General features: G+C 35.9%; 1 protein-coding gene across 1 annotated transcript; it reads left to right on the top strand.

Annotated features, from left to right (window-relative positions):
* The first annotated feature begins 11,302 nt into the window (after positions 1-11,302).
* On the top strand, positions 11,303-12,293 carry LOC113333809. Its single transcript, XM_026580213.1, has 3 exons — positions 11,303-11,618; positions 11,687-11,969; positions 12,119-12,293. Exons 1-3 carry the CDS (start codon positions 11,303-11,305, stop codon positions 12,291-12,293), a joined length of 774 nt encoding a protein of 257 aa, XP_026435998.1.
* Positions 12,294-12,659: the final 366 nt, after the last annotated feature.

Below are 12,659 nucleotides of genomic sequence, written 5' to 3'. Positions count from 1 at the left end.
TGGCTCAACAATACTTGTTGGCTATCCGAGTTTCCACGTGAGTAAGCTTCATAGAATTCCTTTGCTTCGTTTGTATCCCATGGTGATTATCCGGGAGCTTCCGTAGGGGGAGGGTCGAAAGATAGTTGCTTCCAAAACGGACCAATAACCTCAATAGGTATCACTTCTTCATACTTCACAAGTGTATGAAGACACGGAAGCCCCAATAAAGACATGTCGGGAAAAATACACACATCACCCGATTTGCCGTAGTTTATCTCCTTTTCCATTTCATTAATCATACGTTTTATTGCCCAATGCGAGACGTTGAATTATATTCCTTGGAGAAAATTACCATATAGAAAATTTGATGTCATCCTTTCCATTGAGCTTTTATCAAAAACCTTCTTGATCCTATCGATATCAGCCTTAAAGTATTGCTCCATTGCCTCAGTGACCGTAACCACGTTTCCTTGGCTGGACTGGATGAGATCTTTAAATATCCCATGAGCGGGCTCCTCTATACTAGTTGCTTCATTCCCGTAGTGTCTATACCGATTTTTCCATGCACGCACAAATTTTTCCTTGAACTTATCCAATAATTTATCCCGACAATATGAGACGGCACTTGGATACACTTCGTTATATTTGGAAATAAACATGTTCAATCCTTTTTCATATATATCCTCGGTAAGAGACCAATAAACTTTCTCCCAATCCTTTAGAAATTCCAACCAATTTTTATGATTTTCATCGTGTTCTTTGTCTACTCGCTCTTTAATCTTTCCTCTTTCATTTTCTTCTTCTTCGGGTGATAGTTTCTTCTTGCGAACATCTTCCTCTAGTTGAGAAATCATTCTCTTCTTAATATCCGCCTTAGAGGGTTCAAACAAAGCATGACAATGTTTTGTCACATTTTGACCTATATGATACGTACATAGGAAATTTTGTGCATCCGAAAATACGTCGGATATAGCATTCATTAGTGCGTCATCTTGATCAGTTATGATGACCCTCGGAAATTGATTTTCCGGGAACAATAAGTTCAATTATTGTAATTCCCAATGATAATTGTAATCCCTCTCCTTTTCCATTAAACACCAAGCCAATGTGAATGATACCTTGTCCGATGTTTTCCCCACGATGTTGAACAACGACATGTCGTATTTGTTTGTCTTGTAGGTGCAATCCATCATAAGAACACCAAAACATGTATGAGACAATTGTGAAAGAAAAGGATGCGCAGTGAATATTTGAAGAGGTTTGTTGTCCAATCCTATTTTAATGATACGCGTGTAGTTGTGATCCCAAACTATCTTCTCAAATTCTTGCATAACGCTCCTCCCATCCCATTCCACCCTTCTAATACTTGCTTGTGCGCTATAAATTGTACTTAGAGAAGACACGTTTGTCTTATCCTTTTCCTTGAAGCCTCTGATAATTTGTCTCGGTTTGATAAATGCTTTGGTCAATCTCTTTACATCCTCCATTTCATGAGGTTTTAGTCTCGCAACTAGGGAGTGACCAACAAAATCTTTCAGATCCCCGTGGTTATGACGGCAAAACCACACTGTACAATCTCATTCCTTTTATTTGTCTCTTAAATAAAATATAAGCTTAAAGGGGCAATTATCCTCCCTCGTACGAGTCTTGTATATCCTATTAGTCTTCTTTGGATATACATAACCCTTTCTCTTATGACTATCCTTCTTCTTGTATTGCCCACTTCTCTCGCAAACCATCTCAAAACGATTATCTGAACGTTGGGTATTCCTCACCAACACACACATGTTCTTAAGAGCCGTCTCTTTTGCCCAAGCAATTGCTTCCTCTGGAGATTTTATTACCTACATAAGGACAAAAATGGGAGATTATAAGGTTCATTACAAGCAGTCCCCACACAAAGTTCTAAAAACTAGGTGAAAGGTATTGTTTGGTAACATACCAGAGGCATTTTACAGTATTCGGATGTATCCGGACCAAGCCGTTTGGAATTTCTTGGATCAATGTATGCCACAATCTAAGGAATTAATGAAAAAAAAATTGAATTAGTTCCAAATAAAATTAAATTACTATGTCGGGTACTAGTTCCGGCATGCTCGACGACAGTTCCGACATAATTATGTTAAAACAACCAAAGTCGGAAACTAGTGCCGGCATTCCCGAATAATGTTCCGGCATTCCAAAACTTCACTTGAAAAATAGTACATAATTTTAAAAAGTACCGGCATTGTATTTTCTTGAACATAAATGCCGGAAATGGTATTACCGGCATGCTAATTACGCAAGGTTCGACGCCGGTACACAGCACCGGCACGGTCGATAATTTAAAAACCACGCCGGTATATTACTACCAAAGTCACTAATTTCTGGATGTTTTTCTTGCGGTACCGGCATGCTCGTTGTATAAGGTTCTAAGCCGGAACTCTGTACCGGCGTGCTCGATAATTTATATACCACGCCGGTATCTAAGTTCAGAATTCTTTAACTCCTGGATGTTTTTATTGTCGTACCGGCATGGTAAAGTTAGGAGTGAAACATGCCGGTAGAATATTTCATAGAATATTCGGTGGTAGGTAAAAAGTTAACTGCGTGCCGGCATGGAATTTTTGGTTGAAGACCACGCCGGTAAATGTTTCAAAATGGGGGATATTGGTAGCCGGCATAGAAATAGTACGAATACCATGCCGGTATTGGAGGTGTCGGCATGGTATTCATACTATTTCTATGCCGGCACCAAGCTTTTTCAGAGAAAAAAATGGCGGATGCAAAAAAAATAATCAAATTTTTGACCTCTTAGCAACATTACCTGTGTATTGGGGATGCTTGTACGTTGAACTAGTTTACTCTCTTGGGTTCGTTCTTCACGAAACACTTTGTGCTCAAAAAAATCATGAACTAAGGGTGTTGGTTCATCATATAATTCCAATTGTGAGTTGTTATCATTACCCGAAGATTGAAGATATGCTTCTTGTTGTAATTGAGCTAAAGATTCAGCAACAACAATTCTCTCTTCACAATCATCCTCCATTTTCAACAAAAAAGTTCCCTCTCTAATATTGTTTCCCTCCTTCTACTCTCACCTCACTCACCCAAATTCAAATAAAAATACACACTAATCATTTAACAAATACTTCAGATTTTTCCTAATTTTAATTAACCACTAAACCTGACTAGTGAAGGTCAGATTATGAATTAAAAAAATAATTAGATAAGGGGTGACCCTGATTTGATATTTTGATCCAATTTTTGTCTTTTTCCCCTATCCCCCAATTAGTTTTGATATCCTCCAATCGCGCGTTCATTTTCTTAGGTATTTTTTTTGTGGGTTGTACTTAGTCACTGCCTAATTTTATAAATAAAATTCTTTCAGATTTAAGAAATAAAATTCAAAGTTTTGTTATAAACATTTTGTTTCTAGTACAATCACTAAAAATGCACAAAGTCGCACTCCCTGACTTTCTATTAATAAATTGTAAATATTTAATGTTGAGTCCAAATTTGTGCGCCTCCTAAAAATCGGGGTGCACATTTCTTCCTCTATTATTGACTAATATTTTCTCCAAAGCTGTTTTCATCCATCCTTATTTAATTCCCTAAAATTGCGTTGAAAAAAAATTGGTCGATCGAAGGAAGACCTTCTATATGGTGGGTTGAACTGCAAATGTAAGTTACGCCATCTCTATGCGACATGTGTCAATTCAATCTTTCTTAATTTTGTTTCCAATTAATTACCCAACAAATAGATAGTTTCCAACTAAACTCGTCAAGAATATGGTGAACATAGAAAAAGCAAAAAGCTTCCAATACATATTTCGAGAAATTGATAAGCGAGATAAACTCGGCCCGAAACATCAAATGTGTATAACGTAAAAGTTTATATAGCTATACGACTTAGTCTCATCAGAAGATAGAATAGAATATACTTCTGAGTGATAGATAAGTTTTAGTCTCCATATACCTTTTGTTGATGAAGTTCCTCCAAGCTCCTCAGTAGATCTTCTTCTTCAATTGGTGAACGCCGTGAAGTCTAAAGCTCAACTATACATTCTATCCTAATCCGAGACATGGCTATAAGTATACTAGAAATCAAGACTTATAGTTTTGATGAACTAAACTTGACAAACAAGCTTGAGATAGCAACACTTGCGAGTTCGACCAAGCATTGCTCTAACAATCTCCCCATTTGTCAATTTTATTGACAAAACTATCAATACATATGGATTACAAAATAAATAAATTTTGTAGCTTCTCATCCATCATGCTTGATTTCCTTGGATCTTCAACATTTCTTGAAAATTCTTCGTTACTCCAAGCACTCCAGCGATTCTGAATGTGTGCAACTCAGCATCATTGTTGTTGAAGATTCGTAGCCATACCAATAAGAAAACAGATGTTCTCAATCATTGTTACACAGTGTCATAACTCCTACAATATGTATCACTCCCCCTTAGTCAATACTTTCATATTACAACGAAAACCACTCCCCCTTACATAATGATCTGTAAACCATATGTACGTACTGTGAACTACCAAGTAATTCTCCCCCTTTTTGTCAATATAAATTTTCAAAGGTACGAAAACTACGAGATCATAATGAAATTTTCAAAAAGATACTTCATAACAAAAAGAGAACATATCAACTTTGTTTCGATGATTTCACATAGTCGAAACATAGTGTATTCATCAAGGAGTTTATAAAGATACAAGATAACTCCTACAATATTCCACAACTGCACTCCCCACAAAGATATGGTAATCAAGCACAAGTTCAATTAAGAACTATCCCCCATTTGATGTCATTCCCAAGAGAAAAACATGAGCGACCTTACTTTTACAAGAAAAGAAGGATTTCTTTGGACATTAACAAACCACATGAATTTGTATCCAGTAAACTCGAATAAATTAACCACAAAAAGATCTTATTGATTAATTTAATCGAAAACACTCAACATAAGAAAACTTACGGAGCCATATAATACTTTCACATAAAAGTGGATCAGGGATAAAACAATACTGCGGAATTTTTCAAAAGTTCATTCTATCTTTCATCAATATTTGCATAAAGACACAATAGATTTAACTTTTGAGAATATATGAGATAAGCACAGTTCATGAACGTAAACACATATATATCTCATAAGCAATTGCAATATATAAAATCAAAAATATTAAATACTGCAAAAATCATCTTCCAAATAACTTTAGAATTTAAATAAATAAATCTAAAAACATTGCAAGATGAAAATCGTTGAAATAGCTACGTGTAATCACAATTAATGCTATTCCAAACCCTAGTTATCCTTCTTAAACATAAGAATAAATTCTCATAAGAAGTTTCTTAGACAAAATAAAACTTTAAAACCATACTGAACGACTTAGACTTAGACATAGTCAGCAATTAGATATCGAACAATAGCAAGATAATCAGTCGCTTTCTTCATTTCAGTCTTCAGAAAAAAACAAAATTCTTTGTTGCGATTGCAAGTTGTTCACGTACAACCCCAAAATCTCGGAGAAGATTTCCAACCAAATCAAATGACATCTGAACTGGTCTATTGTCTTCATGATCGCATGCAAAGTAAAAAGTTATGGTGAGAGGATTCTCATGAAACTCAATAACCTTTCCATCTTCTATTTTGTCTTCCTTTTTGCATCCATTCATCGTGCAGTTCATGATATCACAAGAAGGTTTCATGAGGTTACGAAACGTATATATATATATATATATATGTTTTTCATAGGAATAAACCCTAGGGTCACATTTAGAACTCTCTAAACACGCCGGTGTTGGAACTATATGTCTGATCATGGAACTAGTACACGGACCATTCGTGGACATGAATAAAACTCAGTATGAAAGAACCAATGGAGCCTATCTCAGAAACAAGTTTTGAACAGATTATCAAGGCAAGTTTTTCAACTTTAGGCACGTCATATTAGCTCAATAAATAAATTTAGAGCATAAGATATTTATTGAAAAACAACAATCAACTGCCTGTTTGAAAGGAGAACTTATTGAAGCTTCTTATTGCTTGCAACAAAGAGTTACCAATCATTCATATTAACAAGAGAAAAAGTTACTTGGAGCAAGGATCAACAGTAAGATGATCGTTTTTCCTTTTATACATACCAAAAGAAGAATATTCCAAGAACAACAAAGACCACGTCATATTGTGCATCCTCACATGGTCTCAATGGAGGAGGCATAAACAAACGTAGTCAAGTTGTAACATGATGAGCAAAATGCTCATCAAAGGTGTTTACTTTCTATCCCTTTCTTTTTTGAGAAACATCAGAAAAAACAATAATTAGTCTCAAGTGAATCAACAGGAGAAGGACAAGAAATACCTGAAGTTTTTGCCTTCTTTGCCTTCCTAATGCTGCGCTTGAGTCTGTTGATACTGATATTGAGTTCCGAAACACGATTATTGATATGAATGTATTCAGGAACGGTTGAGCCTTTTGATCCAAAACTTTATTCAACCATAGACGAAGAGTTTGAAATATTTTCTTTTTGCAGAACCATCTTTCTTTTTATTGGAACACAAAGACAGTCATTTGTCCTTATAACATTATACCTTTGACGAAAGGTTTTGTATTACCTTTATAGACAAAGGTTGGTAAATTAAGACCAGTAATATGAGATACATGTTTGATCACTTCTTTAGACATCCAAACAAGAATTTTATGAAGTTTCTCATTCCGTAAACGAAAAGGACATCTCCTTTCAAAGTGACTTTTGTTTCCGCAGTAATGGCAACTGAATGGAATGCTACCTGATCTCATGTGAGATGTTTTTGGAGGTTGACGAACCTTCTTCTCTGGTACTTCAGCTGCTGGAGGTAGATCATCACTTTTGTTATCAGTGAGATTCTTCTGTTGGAAATTGCTATTAGCATGAACAACGCTAATCTTACTAATACTTGGAGAGTTTATTCCTTTATAGCCCGAACCTCGTGTGTCACGATGTAATTTACATGCTCCCAGCATAGTGGATAATTTGGTTGAGCTGGAGCTAAACTTTTTCAAGTCTTCTTTCAACAATTTGACCTTATTGTGAGAAGCAATTAGGTCAGCCTCTAATTTTTTTTTTCTCGAGAGAAAAACATTTTCTATGTCACTGAAACAACTTTGTTGAGAGTCACACCTTGCTTCAGATTCTACAAGTCTTTCTTTCAACACAAAGATATTTCGACGAAGATTTTCACATTCAGAATTTTTTGAGCGCACATCTTCTTCACAATCTTTAAGAAGGGATTGTAAAAGTTTATATCCACAATCATAACCCTTAAAGAGTTTTCTCATTTTTCTGTTTCTTGACAGAGATGAGTCGGAAACTCAGTCAAACAAGACGTTGACTTCTTTTTCTTTATGAGATGATCAAAAAGCTTGATATAGTTCGAGACTTCCTCATCAACATCTTTTCAACATCTGAATCACTTTCATCTGAAAGTTCATCCAACTGTTTGTCCAGGAGTGTATCCCAGTTATACACAGTATCATGCAATGATAAATATGTGAGAGAATCCTCAAGTGAAACCAAGCTTTGAACCAAGTCAGAATGTTTCTGAACTGGTGACGCGTCGTTTGAGATAGCACTTCTGTCCATAAAGTCAGATTGCTACAAACACAGACTTATGAGGTCTTAGCATGTTTGCCTGCTCTGATACCAATTGAAAAAGCGGGGGTATAACAACCACACCCAATAATTCGTTCGGCAATCTGTACGGAATAAACTATAATTTAATTCCAAGAGCACCAACTTAAAAGAGAGGCTCAATCAAGAATTATATCAAAGAGTTTTCATATCTTTCTCAATACAATCAACAAATCAAACAGACAGAAATATGCGAGCCTGATTGATATGTGAAATAACTTGGACGGTACCAAAGACCAATGCTCAATTGTCAATCAAGTTCTATCCAACAATCAAGGTCGGATTTATCAACTGATTTAACTACGCACAACCTGTGATATTTCAATTATATAAACAAATATAATGCGGAAAAGAAATAATACAGACACCATAAATTTTGCTAACGAGGAAACCGTAAATGCAGAAAAACCCTGGGACCTAGTCCAGATTTGAACACCACAGTGTATTAAGACGCTAGAGACTCTAGCCTACTACAAGTTAACTTCGAACTGTAATGTAGTTGATACCTAACCAAGTCTCACACCGATTAAGGTACAGTCACGTTCCTTATGCCTCTAGAACCATGCCAGATTCTTCCCACTTGATTCCCTTAGATGATCTCACCTACAACTAAGAGTTACTACGACCCAAAGTCGAAGACTTATAAACAAATCTGCCTCCCACAGATATGTCTATTCTTTATTCAGTTTGTTCCTTATTTTGATACAAAGATCAAGGTGAACATGGACTAACTAATAATCCGGTCTTATACTCCCGAAGAGCAGCCTAGAAATATTAGTCACCTCACAATAACCTAACTGATTAACAGAAGAAGTTATTGCGGAATCACAAGAGTCTGAGACGAAGAACTGTTGTGATTACTTTTTACATCTTACCTATCGGAGATAAATATCGAGTAAATCTTAGAGAAGATGAAACTCAATAAGATAGAACAAGTGATATCAGAATACGCAACTACAAAGAAAATAGTTGGGTCTGGTTTCACGAATCCCAAATGAAGTCTTCAAGTCGTTAACCTAATAATGGTTTTGAAAAACCTAGGTTAAACGAGAATCGACTCTAGTTTTCAACTAGGACACAAGAAAGTGTCATGATTAGGTTTTCCAGTTTCTAGAGTTCTCCCTTATATAGTCTTTCAAATCAGGGTTTCTTACAATCAAAACTAAGATAGCTTAGTAACAAAGCATTCAATATTTACCATTAGATGAACTCCTGATTTAAGATTCAAGCTAAGTATGCTTAGAAATTAAGAAATCGATCTCCATCATTTCTTATCTTATTACACACAAATGAAATATACTTATATTTAGATACGGGTTACTGTACCTAAACGTGTATATTGAGTTGGCTTAATAACAGTTTGTCGAAGTTATCTGTATGAACAATTTTGTCTTAGCCGTATTCATCTAACACTTCTAGATAGATAATTAATATGAATCTAGTTGTGTTTCAAATAGAGTTGTTCAATTGTTCACTATCTCATAGAAATATATATGAACAAATTGAATTAAAATCGGTTTGATTCGTAATCATACAAAGTACTTATACAAGAATTAATTCATGAACATTAAGCCACGGTTTGCAAAGTTAATTTGCATTCCTTAAATCATAAATGTTTTAGTTCATGAGTATGAGAATCATACATAACCGATTTTAGAACTTCACCACTGTGTTCGCAAACTGGGTACGCGAACAACAGCTCCGGACCTTGGTCTAGTCAAGCCGTTCGCAAACCCGGTTCGTGAACAACTGTTTCGAACCCAACTCAGGTAAACCCGTTTGCATACTAGGTACGCAAACAAGTGTTTCGGACCTTCTCAGGTAAATCCGTTCACATACTAGGTACGCAAACAAGATTTCCGGACCTGAATCATCACAATACAGTTCGTATACTAGGTATGCTTACCCTGTTGTATCCAGACATGGGAAATTGTTCTAAACTCTCATTTTAATCATTGGAACATCCTTGGAAAACGACAATGCTAATTTCACACATACCATTAGCTTCAAGTAATTTTCAAGTTATCGAATGATTAATACGAAACTTCCCAAGATAACATCAAATGACTGTCTCACGCAAATCATATAAGATGTTCGAGGCAATTTTCACATGATCATCTGTTGACATAATATTTAGTTTCCAACAAATAGATTGTGTCCAACTAAACTCGTCAAGAATATGATGAACATAGCTAAATAAAAAAACTTCGAACACATATTTCGAGAAATAGATAAGCGAGATAAACTCGACTAGAAATATCAAATGTGTATAATGTCAAAGTACATATATCTATACAACTTAGTCTCATTAGAACATATAAGAGAATAGAATTCTGAGTGATACATAAGTCTTAGTCTCCACATACCTTTTGTTGATGAAGTTCCTCCAAGCTCCTCAGTAAATCTTCTTCTTCAATTGGTGAACGCCGTGAAGTCTAAATCTGAACTACACATTATATCCTAATCTGAGACATAGTTATAAGTAGACTGGAAATAAAGTATATAGTTTTGATCAACTAAACTTGACAAACAAGATTGAGATATCAACACTTGAGAGTTTGACTGAGAAGTGCTCTAACACATATGTTAATTATATTTAGTGACGAAGACAAATTACAAGGTCCCGATGATTATGAAAAGATAGTGAGAGCAGAAATACCTGACTCTGATGAAGAGCTAGAACTACACGAGTGTGAAAAAATGTCACGGTCCATGTGGTAGTAAGTGCATGAGAGATGGTAAATATACGAGAAACTTTCCAAAAGAGTTTTCTGAGTGTACTGTGCAAGGAAAATATGCATAACATGTTTACAGGAGACGTAATGATGGACGATGCATATGCAAGAGTGAAAGTTTTGAAGTAGATAATAGGATGATTGTGCCTTATAACCCTTGGTTATTATACAAGTTAGATTGGCATATAAACTTAGAAATTTGTAGCAGTTTGGAGAATGTTAAATATCTTTACAAGTATGTGTATAAGGGTCCGGATTATGTATCTTTTAGAGTGCATCCAGAAGACCATGACGAGATAACAAGGTATATTAATGCAAGATGGGTTTGTCCTCAAGAGAAAATGTGGAATATCTTATTTCCTATTTACAAGGTCTAGCCTTCGGTAGTGAGATTACAGATACATCTTCCTAACCAATAAAGCATCAAGTACTATGATTACCAAACGTTGGATAAAATTTTGTCTAATGAAAGGAATTTGAGAACAACATTGACATAATTCTTTGTGACAAATGCTCGCGATCCTAGAGAGACAGAGCTGTTACACCGTGAATTTCCAGAATGCTACTGTTGGGATACAAAAACAAAAAAATTAGAGAAGAAGACGAAGTACACAGAAGACGATAGGGAGGGTTTATACAATATCTTCATGTGCAAGAGAGATATGGTTCGTAAGGCACATTCTGAACCACGTTAGAGTCCCGACTTGTTTTGATGATCTATTGTTTGTTGATGGAGAGAGATGTCGGGCATTCAAGAGAGCTTCCGAAAAACTAGGATTCTTGGAGAATGATCATAGTGCGAGAGCGTCTTTGGACGAAGCAACAACAATCAAGAAGTTGTCTGCTCTGAGAAGACAATTCTCATCTATCTTGAACTTTTGTAATCCATCAGGCGTGAGAGAATTATGGGATGAATTTTTTTAACAGCATGGTCGAGGATTACTCAAGTTCAAGCAATGCAAGCTCGACATTCTTATCAGATCTTCTTCTTCGCGAGTTGAATTTGATATTTAAGCAACACGATAAAGATATATACATGTATGATCTACCTCCGATTATAGGCACATTGGGTGAGGAATTTGAGATTTCGAGTCTGATTCTAGAGGAGTTGTCGATTCCTATATCTGGCGAAGACCTGTTTTCTGTCCAAAAGCTGAATGAAGACCAGTATAGGGCCTACGATACAATCATGGTAGCAATTGAGAGAAAGGAAAGTAAAGTCTTCTCCATAGATGGTCTGAGAGGTACTGGGAAGACATATCCCTGCCGTGCTATTCTGGCGCTGTTAGGAAAAACGATTGTATTGTGCTAGAAAAAGCCACATCGAGAATTGCTGCTACTATGCTACATGGTGGGAGGACAGCACAGTCAATGTTTCAACTTCCGATGACACAAACAGCAACTTCAACGTGTTGTACAAAGAAGCAATCTGAGGAAGCTAAACTTTTGAGGCATGCTGCCGTCTTTATGTGGGATGAAGCTACAATGACGCATCGCTACTCTTTGGAATCATTTGATCAGATGATGAGAGATATCACTGGGATTGCTGAACCATTTGGTAGAAATATGCTAATCATGGGAGGTGATTCCGCCAGGTACTACCAGTGATTCCAAGGCGTACAAGGGGACGAACAGTCGATGCATGTACATTGCATATTTTTTTCTTTTAAGATAAAAAAATATATTTTATATTGATATGCGATACTTAATGTTCCTTAAACTCTGGTACTTAATTAACTTTTAGGCGGATAATTCGAAATGACATTGAATTACATTATATTCTTAAAAGATCACATTTGTGGGAAAATATACATGTTTTGCATCTGAAGAAGAATATGGGTGCAGCCGAGGATGCATCTTATTCTCAGTTTTTGATTCGTGTTGGTGTCGGGATAAACCTTGCGTTGCTAATTAGATGATAAAAGGTTCCGGAAGAGATGGTCATACCATGGGTTAGTGAAAAAGCGGGGGTCTAACAACCACACCCAATATTTCGCTTAGCAATCTGTATGGAAAAACTCCAATGTACTTTTAAGAGAATCAACTAGACAGTTAGACTCAATCTTAATGAAAGTATATCAAAGAGTTATATCTCACTTTCTCGATTCAATACTTACTCAAGAAAATAGAAATCTGAGAGTCTAATTGAAAACAAGATAAATCACTTGAACGATACCAAAGACCAATGTTCAAGGATCAATCAATTTCAATCAAAAACCAAAGGTTGGATTTACCAATTGATCGATTCAACGGACAACCTGTGATATTTCAATTATATAACCAAA

The sequence above is a fragment of the Papaver somniferum genome, unplaced genomic scaffold, assembly GCF_003573695.1.
Source record: "Papaver somniferum cultivar HN1 unplaced genomic scaffold, ASM357369v1 unplaced-scaffold_133, whole genome shotgun sequence".
Lineage (NCBI taxonomy): Eukaryota > Viridiplantae > Streptophyta > Magnoliopsida > Ranunculales > Papaveraceae > Papaver > Papaver somniferum.
Note: the sequence above shows the minus strand (reverse complement) of the source record. Positions and strands in the feature narration are given on the sequence as shown.